The sequence below is a fragment of the Salarias fasciatus genome, chromosome 7 (assembly GCF_902148845.1).
Source record: "Salarias fasciatus chromosome 7, fSalaFa1.1, whole genome shotgun sequence".
In the NCBI taxonomy this organism is placed as follows: domain Eukaryota; kingdom Metazoa; phylum Chordata; class Actinopteri; order Blenniiformes; family Blenniidae; genus Salarias; species Salarias fasciatus.
In genome coordinates this window covers 22,738,658-22,756,981 of record NC_043751.1, presented here as the reverse complement: position 1 = coordinate 22,756,981, position 18,324 = coordinate 22,738,658, and the positions used below count along the sequence as shown (strand labels likewise).

Below are 18,324 nucleotides of genomic sequence, written 5' to 3'. Positions count from 1 at the left end.
AACACTGCAACTGCGCTTGTGCACTAATATTCCTCTGCACATGTGTAAGCAGGTGGACAATATCCTGAGATGTTTCCCTCCTCAAAGCTGCTTCTCATGCTTGTGAAGTGTCTCACCTGTCTCATATTCACAGGTACCGTACATGACGGTGCACCAGCCCAGACTGGGCTTGCATGATGAGGGCAGGGACGGAGTGTGTGGCAGCGTGTGACGGTTTTTTTAGAGTGTAAACTCAGCAGAGTCGTCCCGCTCCATTTCCTCGGCTTCTCTTTTCACCCTATAATAATCAATAGTGGGCTCGGGGCTGAGTTGGCACGCCGACAATAGATAGATCAACATTACATTAACGATGAGGCCTGTCGCCAGCCTGCGGGGACTGACGATCACACACACACTTCATTCTGCTCGCTCACTCTCTTCACACACACGCCCTTCTTTATCTGCGCGCCCTGCTTTCCCACTTCCCTCCAACCCAGACAGACATTTGCATCCTCTGTGCATATCGTTTTTCCACGGCCCGCCGTGTGCCACGAGGCCGGGCCGTGACGCGTCTTTGTGGACGTGCGTAAATACGACCCAGCCGAATGGAGGTGTTATGTTTGTGTTGTCAGGCTGCCCGGTTCATTTGTATTAATATTTCAGCTCGGCAGTGGGCTGCGCCCCTGCACGCCGTACGGGGATGAATTATGTAAGAGAGCGGAGCAGGGCCGGGAACAGCCATTTCCACTTCATCTCAATCTCACTGCGACTTCATCTGTTTGAGGTGTGTTTAGAGTGAGAGAGAGAGAGAGAGAGAGAGCGAGCGAGAGAGTGAAGCTGAAGACGCAGGCACAGAAAGGAGGGTGTGTTCATGTGTGTGTGTGTGTGTGTGTTTTCATCTTCCCAGCGTTTCACTCATATCTGCATCTCCACTGATCCTCATTATCACTGCAAGTGGGGGAAAGTATCTTTCTCCATTAAAACAGCTTCCATATTTGATTTTGTGAGGTTGCTCCTTCAGTACAAATCAAAATATTTCCACATGCATGGTGGCAAATACCAACATCCACGTGCACTGTGCACATCGAAGCTGCCCCCGGAGCGGCGTTGGTTTGTTCAGCACCATCCTCCCGAAACACGAGGAAGAACAGACAACAGAGGGGCTGAGGTCCTATTACTGGGATGGTCATGCCATGTCCAGGAAAAACACGAGCACGGTCGCTACATTCAGGCTTTCTACTGGTTGTAAACGCTAAAAAATGAATGATGGCTGTGACCGGTGCTGGGTGCTTCCCATGGGCTCAGTTCCAACACCTCAGTTGTGTGTAGGTGGTATGAAAGATGAAAAGAAAAGGAAAGATGATTGGCGGCTGGTTTGGCTGCTACAGCGACTTCTTCTGTTTGTGGTGAAAAAAAGCGAGCGATTGAGAGAGATAACAGGACGCTGATGCGTTCAGGGGTATCTCCGCTTCCACTGATCCTCATTAACACTGCAAGTGGGAGAAAATGATTTGATTTTCACTCTCACGTATATGCACAAATGGAAACATTTCCACATGCACCGAGTTGTCCACCAAGGTTATAGCAGTCCTGATTTTGTATTAATGTTTTCCAGCATGTTGTTTTTTCTGTTGGTAAGATAATAGCTAAAAGAAAAAAAAAACTGGATTTATGGATGAACTACATTCAGATCCATTTGCGATTAGGTGCACTTACTGTCCACAGACCGAAGACACACATGAACATAACATGCATCTAATGTCAAATAGATGGAATGTAGTGTTTTCTTGTGCTGCAACAGCCTGGAAAACATGAAATAGCCTTAAATGCAGCTGAGCATCACAGCTTTATACAATCTAGTGCAAACACGAAGAAAACCGGACAACAGTAGCCTAAAAAAAATAAAAAATGTGCCAGAGATGCTTATTAATGCACAGGGAATCAGTAAGCATGCCAGCTGGGATCTGCTCCAGCACCCTAAGCTGGATAAAGTGTGTAGAGAGGATGGATGGACGGACGGACAGGTGGACAGATGGACGGCTCTTCTGGCAGGTGCAGCAGCTTCGTCCGTTTGAAGTTCGTTCAAAGACAAGGATTGAAAGTTTGAGCTTATGTGTTCGCCTTCATCTCGCAGCTTTTCACCGGAATCTCCGTGTCCGCTGATCTTCATTACAGCTAAAGAGGAAGAAGCTGTTTTTCTCCTTGAAAACAGCCGCCATACTGCTGTTGCTGCTTCAGTGCAAGCGCAAAAAATACAAGACACAACACACTAGCATCCACATACGTTCAGCATGTTTTTATTAGATAGCACCAGCACCAGGGTTTGGCATGAATGTTAACTTTACTGCAGCAACTCCTCTAACCTGAGTCCAGGAAACAGCGAACGAGACAAACAATAAAGTGAAAACTGAATTCAGGTTCATTAAGCACTAACAAGAAGAAGACCAGACAACAAACGGACTATTCAAGTAGAGAAAAACAGTTTGTATGAGAGCAGTAAGTACATTCAGACCTTCTGGTGATCTAATGTGTCAGAAATAATAAGTGCATTGTGCATTTTAAAACTGGAAGAGCTCCAGATTTAACCATTCACTGAGGACTGGCTCTGCTTTGGGTGGAATTCCCCTCTCAGACTCATATTAGTATCTCGATGTCGGGTCTGATACAAACAGTCTGAGGGGTTTGAGTGCTGATGGTGGACTTGTGGGGCCTCGACGGCTCTAATGAAGGAGACGCTCGAGGGAAGCCGGCATCAGGCTCGATCTCGATCAGCGTGGAGAAGATTGAAAACTGAAGGTAACACGGCTTTCCTTCACACTGCAGTGTTCTGGTCTCTTAATGCGCAGATAAAACCGGTCCAAATGCAAACTGTCATACATCACTTCTGCCTCACCAGATGAACCTCAGGCTCCAGGCTTGTCTTTCACATTATATCACGATTTTGTGCTGATTTGTTGGATTTGTATATCTAATCTCTTACATTCTGTTGGACTCAATTTTGAATAATTTTTCTGCTTAAGTCTCTCAAAAATGACATAAAATCCACAATGTTATATTCATGAATATATTAAATCTTTAATCTGACAATTTCAAAAATAAACAGTTCTCTGGACTAAGGTACTTTTAACTGTTTGATTTGTGCTACAATTGAGACGATCAGAAATCAGAGGCAGGTTGATTTTTGCTTTTACTCATCAAACTTGGGTTTTTGTCTTTTTTTTTTTAAACAAAATGAACAAAATGAACAAAAGCAAATATTACAGTGTTTTTAATCACATTTTTTCTCACTAACAAAATTAATTTACCCCACATGCTTTATTTTCATTAACAATTATTACTTAGACTCATTTCTGACAAAGTTTTAATGAAGCACATCAATATGATCGCTTCATTCAGCGTTCATGATGGAAACGAGAAAATCTGATCTCTCAATAAACAATTTCAATCGAATGAACATAAAACTGAACTCAGAGATCATTTTGCTTTTTTCAAGATTTCATTTTCAAACAACAGCCTGTTTCTCATTTCTGATTGTGCCGGTTCTGTAACAATTTCAAGGACCTTGTGCTCTCAGTATTTAAATATATCCATTTTAATTTGTACCCAAAATAAGCATTCACATGTATAGATAAGTACTATATTCTTCATTGTTCCATTGCTAAACAGTCTCTCAATAAAGCATAGGAAGTTCCATCTGAGACCCTCCCCTAACCTGGAGGTATTTTTTTTTCCCCACTAATGACAACTGTAGCATGGATGTATGTAAAAAATGTTGGATGCTTGCAAGAACCAACAATAAGAAAAAAAACAAAACAAAAAACAACTGACCGAATGGTAAAAGTAGTGATTTTCTTGTGGAACAGCGGAAATGTGAATACTCTGCAAGACAGATATCAGGAAATGCGTACACATCCTCTGTATTCATATTACAATTATTGATCTCTGACAAGGGATATATGAGAACATGATCATTTTAAGAAAAGCAATGTGGTCCCGATCCAGCACAAACAATATTCACTCACAGAGTTCAGAGATTTCTGCGTTTTCCACGATTCTTTGCTCTGTTGTCCTTATGGACATTGATTTGTATCACGTTTTACTTTACTATGGTGATATAAAAGTGCCCTGAAGGGCTTGAAAGGCTCTGCACAGCATAAAACAGCATATTTCCACTTTATACATACAACTATACACCCTATAAAGTCTTTCTATTTTTTTCAACAAGCTGATCATTTGGGAGCTAACAATCGTTTGCACTGGCAAAAATGGGCAAAGGTGTGCATAACTACACACGTTATGAGAGTAAAGCTTTCGAAATACTATCAGTATTAAAATTACAGTATATCCTGCTCTTCTTTAATGTGTCTTGTGAAAATGAAAGTCATTGAGTTAAAAAGAAATATGCAAACATTTTAACTTACAAAAAGTCACCCCTCGCTAATGTATAGGCTGAAGTATTGACGTGTGCAACCTGAGACGTGGATTGATTGGTTACAGCTTCTCAGTCTGGTGTTAAGACACTGTTTGAAGGACTACACTACCTGCTCAGTCCTTTCATTTACAGACAACGCCTCCACAGGGAATATCACCAATGGCCATCATCATATCATTTACCCATATTGCACCATTATCTAGTAGTAAGTAATGACCTGAAAACCCTCCCCTGGACATGCTTTGACCTTAACCATCAGTAACTTATCCTGGACATCAAGAGGCTTTTCGATGGAGGCTCCTAGATCTTGGTGACGAGGTGTCTGACGAGCCTCTGAAGGTCCCGGGCCCGGCGCTTGGTGGTCTGCAGCACCTCTTCGTGGTTCGCTTTCTCCTCGCTGTCGTAGTCCGTCACGACCTTGTTGGTGATGAGGGAAAGTCCCAGGACACGCAGGCCGCAGTGACGAGCCACCACCACCTCTGGGACCGTGCTCATACCTACGGAGAGGAGAAAGAGGATATTTCACTCAAAAAAAGGCATCAAGTATCTTTTTTTTAACTGAGCGTTTGAGAACTTGTTCTTTTTTTACTTTTTCTTGAATGAAGTTCAACATGCTTTCCTACCAGGACTAACCAGGACTAGTAAGCTTAACTCATGAAAGATCACTGGTGTATATGTGAAATCTCAGAACCTTGAGAGCAGCAGCAATCAGCTGTGGCCATTCACAGCTGGTCACACTGACTGCAGGAACTGACCAAGTCTTCCGGCTGAGAGCTGACATATGGAAAGGTCAAAAGCCATCAATAGCCTCGGCTCATGTTACAACAATGGATGTTCGCAAGTTTACAAAACACAATCTTTTCCTCTGAAATTAACCAACATGCGACAGAATTGTGAGTCTTCTAGTTTAATTCATTCAAACAAGGAATAATCTGATATTTTGTTCTTTTTTTAATAATACAGATGTTAGTGGCAGAAAGTGTAGATATTTATCTTCAAATGTTGGGGTTAAAAGCAAAAACGATCATTAGAAAAAGAAGAAATACTCAAGTGCAGGTACCTGAAAACTATAAATATTATGTTACTTGCGACAGTTTCAGAACACAAGGCTGCTATTTATACAGTTATTCATTTATGTCACATTTCATGTGTGTTCAGACGTTCCAGATCAGCCTCCAATAAAATGGCGTGAATTGAAAATATACATCAAGATCAAATAATGAGAAAAGAAAATCTATATGTGGAATGAAAATAAGTTTAAAAAGAGTGTGACGTGTCCTTGAAAGAGAAATATCTGAAGATCTCCTTTTTGCCATTTTTGCATGAATCTAGCTCAGCTCATTAATTCTGGGGTGCCGTCAAGCTGTGTAAGGTGACAGACTTCAATGTCATATCTTTACTGGTGAAGAAAAAAAACATCTTTGCATCATCAGATAAGCTCTTATCTTCGTCAAAATGGTCATTCAAGATGAATGTCTTACTATAGAATATACATTTACTGGCAGTTATTATTCCATGGGGAGATATCGCTGCATACATTGACGTGTCTGTAGTAACCTATACAGTAGTTCCTGTAGCTGCACTGTGGATATAATTTCCTGCCGCACAGCGGCGTCCCTTTGAGCGAGCAGGCGGGAGCCGTACTGACCCACGGCGTCCGCCCCGAGAGTCTGCAGGAATCTGCACTCTGCGATGGTCTCATACGTGGGTCCCGCCAGCATGCAGTAAACTCCTTCCTGCAGGAAGCTGCCGCAGCCCTGCTCTGCCGCCGTTTGCTTGGCAAGGTCCCTCAGCCTGCGGTCGTAGGCGTCCGACATGCAGGGGAAACGCACTCCAAACCTGCAGCGGGATGAAATGCATGAACGAACCAAGAGAGGCATGACGAGGCAGAAAACAAAAAAAGCACAGGGCTGTGTGTGTGTGTGTGTGTGTGTGCTCACCGCTCGTCGTTGTGGCCACACAGAGGGTTTTGTCCCGCAAAGCCCGGCATGTTGATGTGGTCCTTAATGAGCATGATGTCTGCCACGCTGTAGGCTTCATTGACTCCCCCTGCTGCGTTTGTCACAATCAGAGTCTCAACGCCCAGCAGGGAGAAGACCCGCACCGGATACGTCACCTGCAGAGACAAACACGCCGTCCTTCACAGGCCGCCATGCTCGTTTTGTTCTGACATTTGTATAGTAAACTGTGAGCAAAGCGCTTGAGAAGCCGGTCTTTTCAAAAGTGACGCTCCTTCAGTCACTGAAGGCTCTTGTGGAACAGTTGTGTTAACCTTTTTACTGGGCGGCTGATGGCCCATAAATGACGGCTGTGCCGTTTCTCCGCAGTCACATTTAGAAATTGCTTTTCCTCGTCCACACTCCTCTCCAGATTGAATTGCCAATTGAAGTGTTTTGCTGGTTAGTGCAGAAATGTTTTCAAGTGGCCCCGGTATCTTGATAAGGTCAGCGCTGTCGCTGCGGCACACTGGCCTGTTTGATATAACTTTTGCATACTGAAGTAGCGGACTGCGCTGCAGGTTGACTTGTGGCCTTGTTAAAAACGAAATGCAATTACAGTGAGCTGCATAAGCAGCGGCAACATTTTGGAGCAGGGAGCTGTTATCGCCAAGTTAAACACATTATTTTCCAAGAAGCAATTAGACAAAAGTGTTACTTTCATGTATTAAGTTTCTAATCCTTATTAACTATTTGTCATTTCTGTTGTGTCCTTGTCAGAAGAGGTCATACACAAAAGAGGAGAGAGAGAGAGAGAGAGAGAGAGAATGTGAGCTTTTACTTCCTGTGATTCACAGCAGAAAATGATTTGAGGATCCTGAAGCAGAAGTGAAAGAAGGAGGATGGAAACATTTCAAAAAGCTCCTGGAATATGTGATGCTTCAATTCAGACAGCTTTCTTTATTCCACAAGGAGCATTTCATTTGTAGCCTCCCGGCGCACCATTCATGCACGCAGTCAGTCAACAATGTAAATAAATAATCAATCTGTCGAGGAAACATATTCATACATGGGACCGAGGAAGACCGAGGAAGACGTCAGAGCATTGTAAGTCGCCCACATATGCAAGTCATCGAGCAAGATAAAAACAGATAAGATAAGAGACAACGCAAATAAGGCTATAAAACAAGACAGGATGAAAAAAAGGAACAAAAAAAAAACCAATAAATAAATAATGCTCTTTAGATAAAGTCATTTAAAATGGGCGTGGTCCGTGTTTAAAAGCCTAATAGCAGAGGAAATGAAGGACTGAGTAGCGATTAGTTTTTCTTTGGGGTTCATTAGAACGTCTGCCTGAAGGAGACGTTGAGAGAGAATTCATTTGACAGAACATGATCTGGCTGGCTCTTGTTCCTTTTTACTTTTTCAGCTTCTTGTTCCTCCCAGATTCTGCCCAAGTCCCTCTGGTGAGCTCTTCTCATCTTTCACAGACAGCCCGTTTTACCAGCAGGTGAAGGAAAATGCTTATTATACCTTAAAGGCTTTCAATAAAAGAATGGTAAGGATTTTGTAGGATTGTTTCACAGACATTAAAAGAATTTAGCTTCTACATTAAATCAATTCTCTGTTGACCCTGATTGGCAATCAGTTCAGTGTTTACATCAAATTTAAGCAGTGAGTCAAACACAGAGCCAAGATATCTGTAGGAGTCAACAGTTTCACCCTTTTGATGGATGATGCTTTCTTCTAGCATATCACTGCTCTGCCTGAAATCAATGATCAGCTCCTTGGTGTTTAACACATTTAAATCCAAGACATTACCTTCACAACATCAAAAGCAGCTCAGGCCTGTTTGTTACACAGGAAACTAGTCAGTGCATAGATAAACGTAAACTAGCAGCATAATCCCGATACGTAGCTGTGCTAAAGATTAGCTGGAAGATCAGAGGATGGAAGCAGCAGGTAAATGTTTAGAGAAATTCCTCAGTACCTTGTTGAGGCGTGAATCATTTTCTAAAAACGTGAGCAGATTTCTTTTTCACAGGTGTATACGTACTTCTGGAAGATTTTGTGTGAACCTGAAGTGAAAGGAGTTTTTCTCTCAAGCAGTGAAGTTAAATGTTTTGAAAGCAGTTTTCAGTTTGGGGCGGCTGTGGCTTCGTTGGAAGAGTTGTTGTGGGTCCGATTTCAGATCTCCACAGTCTTCAAGGTGTCCTTGAGCAAAACACTGAACCTCTTGATAGAACATTCGGTAACGATGTCCACTGGTTCAAGAATTTCCCCCAGGGATTAATAAAGTGTTCCTATTCTATTCATAAAAGAACCAGCTACAGATATTTAATCATCACCACAGCCAGTGACTTCCTGGAATCTAAAATGGAGAGATTTGTCTCTTAACTTTGCAAGCTTTTAGGAAAATCCAAGGTTTAAAGATTAGAACCAGATCTACAGAAACCGGCACGTTTCTTTCTCAAAGTAACTGACAAAGTCGACGTTGAAAGTGCCCACTGCTGTTCAGTTACAGGACGTATAGGGTGTCATGTGCATCAGCAAGGTCTGGAAAGACAGAGGCCAGTCGGCTTGGTACAGAAGCTGCGACAGAAAGCTGCCCACGAGGCAGATTGGAGAAGTTACAGATAAATATGCCAGCAGGTCTTCATCCCGAGGTCATTAAAACTTTATTTCAGTTAATTAAAGCTGATAAATCCATCAAAGCAGAGAACTGATGATTAGAAGTGATGGATAATGTTTTAAAAATGTTTGTTTTTGTGCTTCTGCAGGTACCAAGTAAGAAAGTAAAATGGGGTGATGATATGTATGTCGTGTGCGATCAGATTCAACAGACGAACTGCTGCAGCTCAAACTGCTGCAGAACAAAGAGATCAAGGACATTTAAGGTTTTTCACGATAAAATATATTTTCTATGAGTTTACAGATTTTGGTAGTTCTAAAGAAATTTCAAATTTTTATTTACACTGTCTTGTTTCTAACAAGTCTGTTTTTGTCCCTGGGCTGGAAACAGAAATGAAAGTTGGTTCCACTTCATGTGACAATATGTGGTGGAGGACAATAAAGTTTCTTTCTATTTTGTATCATTGCGATCATGTCATGACAGACAGACTCAGAAAGGCTGTAGCATTGTTGTGGATTATCAGTTCAGTCTTTCTTTTGGTGTGGTACATTGTTATTGCTAATAGTGAATCAATAAACACGGGACGAGATGGAAAATTGAATTGTTACATTGATTTTTCATATTGCAATCTGGCAACAAAAAGTGCAGATGAAGGCGTTAGTGGTTTTGCCTTGATGTTTTTCCTATGAGTGAGAAAAGAGTCGGCTTAGTAAATGTGTTAAAGAATAACTAAAGACAGTTTGTTAATGTTTTCAGAAGTGTTGAAATGAACCCAGAAGCACAGCTCAAAGGTCCTTCATTTCATTTACAGATCCGTGTCTTGTCTGGGTGCTCAAACATCCGTGTCCTCATGGTTATCTTTACCAAATACAATAATGTAACAGACTTTTATTATCTTTTAACATATTCACAAGTTGTTGTTTTAAATACATTTACAGATTCTTGAGCACACATCCAAATAATTCAGCTTCAATAAGACCCTCACAGCTGTCACAGGCCGTGATGAATGATTGACACGCTACTGCTTACCGTGTGCATGTCGTAGCCCTCGTAGAAGTGGAATCGGCCCTGCATGCAGACACACTCGCGTCCCTGAAGCTTCCCAAACACCAGCTTCCCCGCGTGGCCCTGCACTGCAAAGCACAGGCTTCTGATGAGCAGCTGCTCTGCGTGTGAAGGTGAAGTGTAAAAGACAGAACTGACCGGTGCTGGTGGGGAACCGTGGAATGCTCTCATATGGAAACACAGTCTTATCCTCCAGCAGGTCAGCCAGGCCACCGAGACCTGAGCCACAGATGATGGCCACTTTGGGACGTTGATTCGTTTGAGCCAGAATCCAGTCAGCCGTCTCCTTGTAATCTTCATACTGGTATCTGAAACACCAAAGTATTACATACACCTCAAATGTTTTTGTTGTATACGGGGTGAAGATGTCTATATTTACACAAAAAGCAAACAATTACAATTAAAAATGACCACAATCTAAACATAAAGCCAATTTTAATGATTTCTTCTCGTACAAAATATATTAAAAAGTTCCAAAAACTTCTTCTATCGCTGTTGAATTATGCATGTTTTTACAAACTCATCCTGACAGCATGGCTTTGAGGCTAATTTGTTCACAAGGTTGCTGAAGCTTCCACAGCAGCATCACGTCTTTGTGTTGTGTTGTGTCTCTTAAGAAATCTGTTTTCTTTGAAATGTTTACCATTTTCTTGGTGGTTTGGTGAGCCGAAATGGAGCATCTTTTTTGGGGATTTGGCCTGCGGGCCTTATGTTTGACACCCCTGACATAAAAAAAAAACGAAAAATTAAACTACTTGATAAACTCACTGGTTTTGTTAAAGATACCAGTCAACTTTAAGAAGAAAACAGTAGATTGTTGAAACAGCATCATGTTTCAGTGTTCAGCTAAAGGTGCAGGATGCGTGACGGTCCCTCAAAAGCAAAATACATAATATTGAGGATTCAAAACTTTTCTTAAAATAACAAAAATGTTGTAAGACAGTATCAATGTTATGCTGTATCTAATCAGATAGCTCAGGACTTAGTCGGACAGTCAACACAACAAAAGCTGTAGATCTTGGTATTTTTTAAATACCATAAAAAACAAATAGCCAAAGCTCTGGCTGGAACTCAGGTTTGTGTGTGTGTGTGTGTGTGTGTGTGAGAGACACTTTTCTTGTGAGGTGAAAACCAAAGTAGAGAGAGAGAGAACATAAATAATGTATTGTGCAGCGCTTGGCCGTTTTAAGTGTACCAGACAAATTATTATGCAAGATTTCATTGGGAAAGCCTGAAGGAGCCACATTATACACCGGCTGAAACAGACTCTCGTTATAAATCTGGTTGTAAAGCTGTAATCTTGTTAATGTTCCCTGTCTGCCTCCAGCTTTGTTATTAAAACACAATGGGGCTTGAGGCTGCAGCCGTCAACACACCGATCTGCAGCAGCACAGAGCTGCCAAGACTCTGAGCCTCTGTCTGAATCGTTGGCTAAGAGGACTGTTACATATGATGAGCCTTAGGTATTCAATCTTTTCACATAATACCCTTTACAATTGATTAAAATTTAACACCAAATGTTGTCTTTTGTCCCTTGAATTGAATTTCACATATGGAGAATATACATGATGTGAGTGATTCCTTCACAGTATAGATACTCTAGGTGAGTACCACAGTTTGAGGATGACAAAAATTTCACTTGTTTTCTTGTGAGTGTTGACTTCTGAATGTATTCTCGTTCCTTTATAACGCATATTTGTTCACTGATGATAGCTGGAACCATGAAAAAGATGAATAAATTGTTCAGCTTGACACTGGTTCCAAGCATCTTTCTCTTCCAATCAGTTTGACACATACATTCTGTAATGTGCTACACAACAGTTGTTAGTTTGTTTCTTCCCAGAGTTCAGGTTATTTGGCCACTGAATTATTGTGTATATCTTTTTTTTAATGTGAATGTGTGTGATTGTCTGCCGCTCTGTGTTTGCCCTGTGATGGACTGTTGACCTTTCCCTGCCTTTTGCCCACAGTCAGCAGTGAGCAGCTTCAGCCCCTCATTGGAAGTTGAGAAATGGATTTAAAAGATGGATGGATGGACATCATATCGTAGAACATTGGTTCTCAGTAGCATGTAGCCAGTCTTTTAGAGAAATTTAATGGGAAATCAATGTAATTTATTGAATTGTTAAGCTTGGAAAAGTGAAATATTTGCAATCCTGGTCATACTTTTCCATGGTTTTAATCACATGAACGTGTTTATGTACACTGACTTTAATGTAATAGGATTAAAAAGCACTATGTAGTGTGATATCTCTGTGAACACCTTGTAAAGGGTTAAGTCATGTACATTTGTTAATGGCAGGTTGCACATCAACTTGACACTCAGCCCTGCAGGTAATGGCTGTACCTTCCACTGGAGTGGAGCCAACAGCAGCTGTAGAATGAATGACAGCAATTCAGGTCATTTAACCCGAACATCCTTTTTAAATCAGTCATTTATAAACTGGAGAAATGTAGAGAGCTGTCAGCAGTAAAGTGAGGTTTGACACAGCAGATTCTACAAAAGCTAAGAGGTATCTTTAATTCTGTGGTAACGTTTCATGAAGGGAGCCGTGAACTAAATGAACGATTTAAACAAATTTGCCTCGTGAGCTAAACCAAACTCACACGATAAGTTTGTGGGCAATGAGCCCATAAACTTTTGGCTAAGAAGTGAGAGCGCTTGACACTGAAGCACATTACATAAATGGATGTAAGACTTATACTTTACAGCCTAGATATTATTGCTGGACTGATAATGTGTTCATATAACTCCAGTATTGACCTCTTTGCACTCAGTTAAAGTCAATTTTTAAAATTGAGTTTAGGATTCTATCACTAAAAAAAAAGTTTGAAGGATACTACTCTGTCGCTCAAATGAAATTTTAACACTTCCAACCCAACCCAACCCAACCCCCACCCCCCTAAAAAAGCAAGGACTTGTGGACATTGAGCATTTTCTGGCAAACTTTAGAATGGTCTCCCTTTTCAATTCAGAGCAGCCCAGACAAGACATTGGTTCAAAACAATACCCTCCCCGAAAAAACAAACATATTTTTGATCCACAAAGTGAATCACAGCTTGTTTTGTCCTGTTTGATCATGCCTACACACCAATGTATTGACATAGCCTTGACTTGTGTGTGGATTTTTTTTTTTAATTGCACGGTATTTTATCTTTGTGCTAGCTGTACAGTTAGCCACAAGATCTGTGATTGTGTTTCATAAATAAACTTTGACTTACTAGGATACATAGTTCACTTTTTTATATTAATTTCTTAAAAAATACAGAAAAAAACGAATATACTATAAAGATAACCAATGCATCCCAACAAAATCATCTTTTTTCCTTCTTGACTTGTTATAATTCTTCAAAAAATGTATTATTACTTTAGCAAGCACAGAGTTTGTATGAAATTAATATATACTGCATTTTGATTTACTTTGCGCGCGTCCTGAAACCGGAAGTGAGCTCGCACGCGCGGATCAGCTGTGCCCGGAGTGGCGGCGGGAGCTGTCCGTGGTGCTGCGTCACGTTCAGCCTACAGCTGTCAGACTCCGGGTCAGGTCGACCCGTCAGGCAGTCTGTCACGCGTTTCGTCGGCATTTATTCAGTCAGAAACACAAGACCGGCTTGCTAAGTGAGCGGAGAGTCGTCTGACGGGTAAACAGAGAGGGAAACACACGACAGCCACCTGTCACGAGCTCCACGGCACTAATCCCAGAGTTAGAACACCGCTGCCTGCTTCTCCAAAACGGTCTCAAATCAATTTATAATAATACCACAGTATTCTCTGATCACCTTTTGGGCTCTGCTACAATAACAGCTGCTAAATATAGGCTGCAGCGTTGCCTTGACAACCAAAGTCTGGACATATTGAGAGAAGGGACGCCTAATACCAGCTCAGAGCATCCGGCCGCTGTCGGTCTCACCTGCACTGTGTCATCGCCTCCATATCCGATACCGAACGGGAAGTCCACCTGCCGAGGAGCCGCTGGTTTATGTCGCCTTTTTAGTGTTTTTTTCCCCCCCTGGTGCAGAGTCGGTATTTGAGCAGCTGATGGAGACTGAGGCGGACGGAGCGGCCCAGGTCACCGAACGCGCTGACGTAGAACGCACGCAGTGAAGGGGCGGGGCTTAGGGGACGTCGGTCCCCTTTGAAGAGAGGTAAATCCTGTTTTCTAGCAGGATGATCAGCTCACTGATCCGTGCACTGACAGGCCTGGGAACACAGGGAGAGACAGTGCGAGGCCAGTGAGAGCTCAGGGAAACAATTCAATCATTAACTTCAGTGTTCTGCAAGTTTTTCAAACTTTATCTCGTTAAAATTTATTGAACTTTAAAGGTATTTGAGTTACTTTATGTATATACCTCAATCACATTTGATATGTCTCCTACCTGGACAAGTAAGACTATGCGTACACATTTCTAAAAATTTTGGGAAAAACATTCTGAGAATAGTGCAGGAATTCAGAGTAACACTAAAGATAGCAGGCTTTGGGAACTATTTGGGATTCAACCTGAAATGCAAGCAAAAACTTATCCTCACCTGTGTTCTACTGTGAAAAGCCACAGAGTGGAGAAAATATTGGATAAAGCCCACACTAAGAAGATACCACAGATTCGTCTAATCGATGAAGCCACTTGGACAAGGGGTGAAATGTCCTATAAGACTTATGACCATGTCAAGCTGACATGATTGAATTAAAATCTTGAAAATATCTTCTTTTATCATTACTAACTGGGTTTTAAAATGAAATCAGAACAGAAAATAAAATGTTGTTACAGTGATGGTGAAGATCTGGTTCCATCTTTGACAGTTCATCTTCAACATTAGGACTTAGATTAATTATCACTATTCGACTACATAGTGAGAACTGTGACCGTTGTTATTGAGCTTGAGTCCCCCTGTTGTGGTGCATTGTGAAGAGAATTAAAGCTCCTGTAGGAGATGTGGCTTACTCCACAAAAAACAATCAGCATATGTTATAAGATAAAATGTTTGTATGTTTGTCTTAGTAAGTACCCTTCTATCTTGAAATTCCACTTAGTTTATAAAGAGAGCAGCGAATGACATTCACATAGTTTCAACCATATCTGGACCCTCAGCAGATATTTTGTGTCTCCTCACTACAGACTGTTCCAGTAAACAACACCCAGCAGTGAATAAAACAATTGTAGTCAAACTCATTCATCGAGTCTTCCTTTGTAAAATACATTGTACTGTCACTTTCTGAGCGCTCCTTTGAACAAGAATAAAAAATATCTTTGAACTTAGATGCAATAAAAAAAAAAAATCCAAATAAATAAAAAATTAAAAATCCAGGTAACAGTTTTTGTTAATCACATGAACACATCTTTGCCAAGTTCTCACCTGAAAGAGATTAAGTCAAGTGCGCAGTTGAGCTTTTTTTTTTTTAATGAATCAGGTGTTTTTCAGGGTTTATGACGCTTTTGTTCAGAGACTCTGCATTCAAAAAACAAACAAACACAAAAACAATCAAACTTCCAGTTCTGTTTTGAAGAGTCCAGTGGAAAAAGTTTGGATCTGTTTTTAATCAATCCAGATGTAATCTGAAGATTTAAAAAGCATATTTCAGAATATTCCAGGTAGGTAAAAGCTCCAACTGAGGTATGAAGTGAGTTTATTTTAAAAGGTCCATGTGATTTATCTGCCAAGTCAAGATGTGGCTTTAGAGGTCTGTCTCAGGGTCATGGCACACTGCACTCATCCCATGGTGATACTGAAATCAAAATATTTCATAGAAATAAAAACATCTCCTGCGCACGTCCAAACCTTGACTCATGTTTGGCTCTGACTCACAAAATTCCACAACTACAAGGTTAAAGTGATGTCAGTATCACTCGTAATGACATCTTAGTTTAATCCAGTTCAGTTGGATTTCATTCACTGTAAAAAGACAAAAATGAAAAAAATTCAGGAGAGTTTAGTATTTTTTCCAATTTCAAAGTAAAATGAGCAGAAAGAAGAATAAGATGAAATAATCTGACCGTTCATCTCAATCATTTTCTGTTGAACATTAAAAAATACATTTTCTGAAGTACAATATTTCAGCTATAATTTGTATTTTCATGTCAAGACATGAATAACAACCTATAGAACTGCAGCCCTGCAACTGTTTTAATGTACAACTAAACTTCATTAACTATGTTTTAAATTTCACAACAGCGAAAAGTAGTGGTGTTATAGCTTCCCATTACTGTTCAACCTGTTATTTCACACATTTATTTGGAAACCAGTTAAGTGTCTGTCTTTGGTGAAACAGTCGCATCTGCACGCTGTGCCCGAAGCATGCTGTCCTCCGTATAGTTCCTGTGTCGGCCCGTTGCTCTGTTCCTCTTTTCTCTCGCGCACAGGCGGCAACAATTCAAAGTGCTGACACATGAAAGTGATCATGGTAGAAAACACAAAAAAAAAATACAAAAGCTGCAAAGTGCCTGAGCTTAAGACAACTAACCCAGAGCAGTGCGGCGCTGCAGCAGCCAAGTCTCGCAATAAACACAGACCTGGTGGTGAAACTTTTTTTTATCTTTTAAGAAGTGAATCTAACATGTGTAAAGGAATTAGAAGAGGGTCTTTAAACTCATGAATGTTTAGTGCACAGACACACACAGAAGCTAATTCTCTAACAAGAATCCCTGAAAACTGTGTCTGTCTGGTGTGTGAAATAACACCATCATCCATTCAGCATTTTTCCTTTCATGAATATGGAATATTTTGTATCTCCTCTAGATTGTGCAAAATACTGGGAGGAGTTGATGCTAATGCATTAATGTACAGTGTGCAGCGCGATTTACTACCTCTGAAAATGCCAGTTTACGATTGTATCTGTTGTTGCTAAAAGGAGGCATAAATCAGCACAGCCTTTCGCAGAGATGAGGCTGTTATTGTGAATAGAGCCATTTCCTCCATGACTTTATTTTCAGATATTTTCTGTGTTATACCTCAAATTGGGACTTTGTGGTCATTTGCCAGATTTGGTTTTTATTTTGTTAAAATTCAGATTTATTTTCTGTAATAAGTCCAATAAGTTTCTCCATAAACATGCCTGAATCCTCATATTTGTGCTGGATGGGGCTCAGTTCTCCCTTCACTCACTCCATAATCCATACAAAGATGGTCTAAAGTATTTAAAACCCTCATTTAAATGCTGCTGTTGCTGCATGATCATCGCGGTAAATTAACTGCAAAATGCAGTCAACAGGCGGTCCTGTTTGCCCAGTTTTGCTTTTTCCTTTGGGTTCCCATTGATACGACAGAGGTGATGGGAGTCACTGAAAACTTCCTGAAAACAGCTGCCAAGGTAGAGCTTTTTGAAAACACTGGTCGAGGAAAATGCAATTTTTGTGAAGCAGTGCTGCTGTGCACGTGTACATAAACACCCACAGTAAGAATCCAACTTCATCATTTCTTCATACAAATGTACACATATTTGCTATTATTGAAGTTAGCAGCTGACTGTTCTCTTTGCAGATGTGTGTGACTTCTTTACAAAACAACACCCACTAGTGGTCATACATGAAAACCACATCATTTTCACATTTACAGAACAATGCTGTTTTGGCTCATTGAATTAATAAACTTCTAATAGTTCATATCCTCAAACCTGTTTTCATTCTCTACAACAACACTGGTGGTTTTGATTAGTGTCAACATTGTTCTGATTAAAATGTTAATATAGCTTTCATATGAACAACAACAAATAAAAAGCGTAGAAAAGTATTCTATATGAAATGTACTCCTGGTGGTGAATCAGCATTTTCAGTTATGTAAAATTATTTCCCGTTCTCACACTCAGCTGCTGACCTCTGACAGGAAACCTAATGAGCAATAATCGGGGTCAAAGTGTCTCATTTGGTGGAGAATGACAAAGATTAGAAAGCCTTTTACTGCACGTCTGTCATGAATCGTATAAGTCAGAGGGAGATAAGTGGATTTGGAAACTTTTGGATTAAATTTGAATTTTTCATCTCCCATGTCATCGTGCTCACTGGGCTTTCAAATCCCTTTTGTAGTCCCTCTTGCCCTTCTCACGACCCTTTTGAAAACACACACACACACACACACACACACACACACACACACACACACACACACACACACACACACACACACACACACAGCTAAATTGGTGTCAATGCAGGAGCATGAGTATTAAATTAAAATTTCCCTCAGATATTACTTGATTATTTCAAGTTGATCTTATGTAAAGATGATTTCTGTCAGAGTTTCTGGATTTTTCAGAATCATAACACAATCATTTATGAGTTACTTTCAG

The 18,324-nt window shown here is 40.7% G+C and overlaps 1 protein-coding gene across 1 annotated transcript; it reads right to left on the bottom strand.

Moving 5' to 3' along the window:
* Nucleotides 1–4,711: 4,711 nt before the first annotated feature.
* On the bottom strand, nt 4,712–14,035 carry pnp6 (purine nucleoside phosphorylase 6). Its single transcript, XM_030096099.1, has 6 exons — nt 13,957–14,035; nt 10,184–10,353; nt 10,010–10,113; nt 6,352–6,527; nt 6,060–6,250; nt 4,712–4,908 (listed from the first exon to the last, which is right to left on the bottom strand). Exons 1-6 carry the CDS (start codon nt 13,977–13,979, stop codon nt 4,712–4,714), a joined length of 861 nt encoding a protein of 286 aa, XP_029951959.1. The 5' UTR covers nt 13,980–14,035.
* Between the last annotated feature and the right edge of the window lie 4,289 nt (nt 14,036–18,324).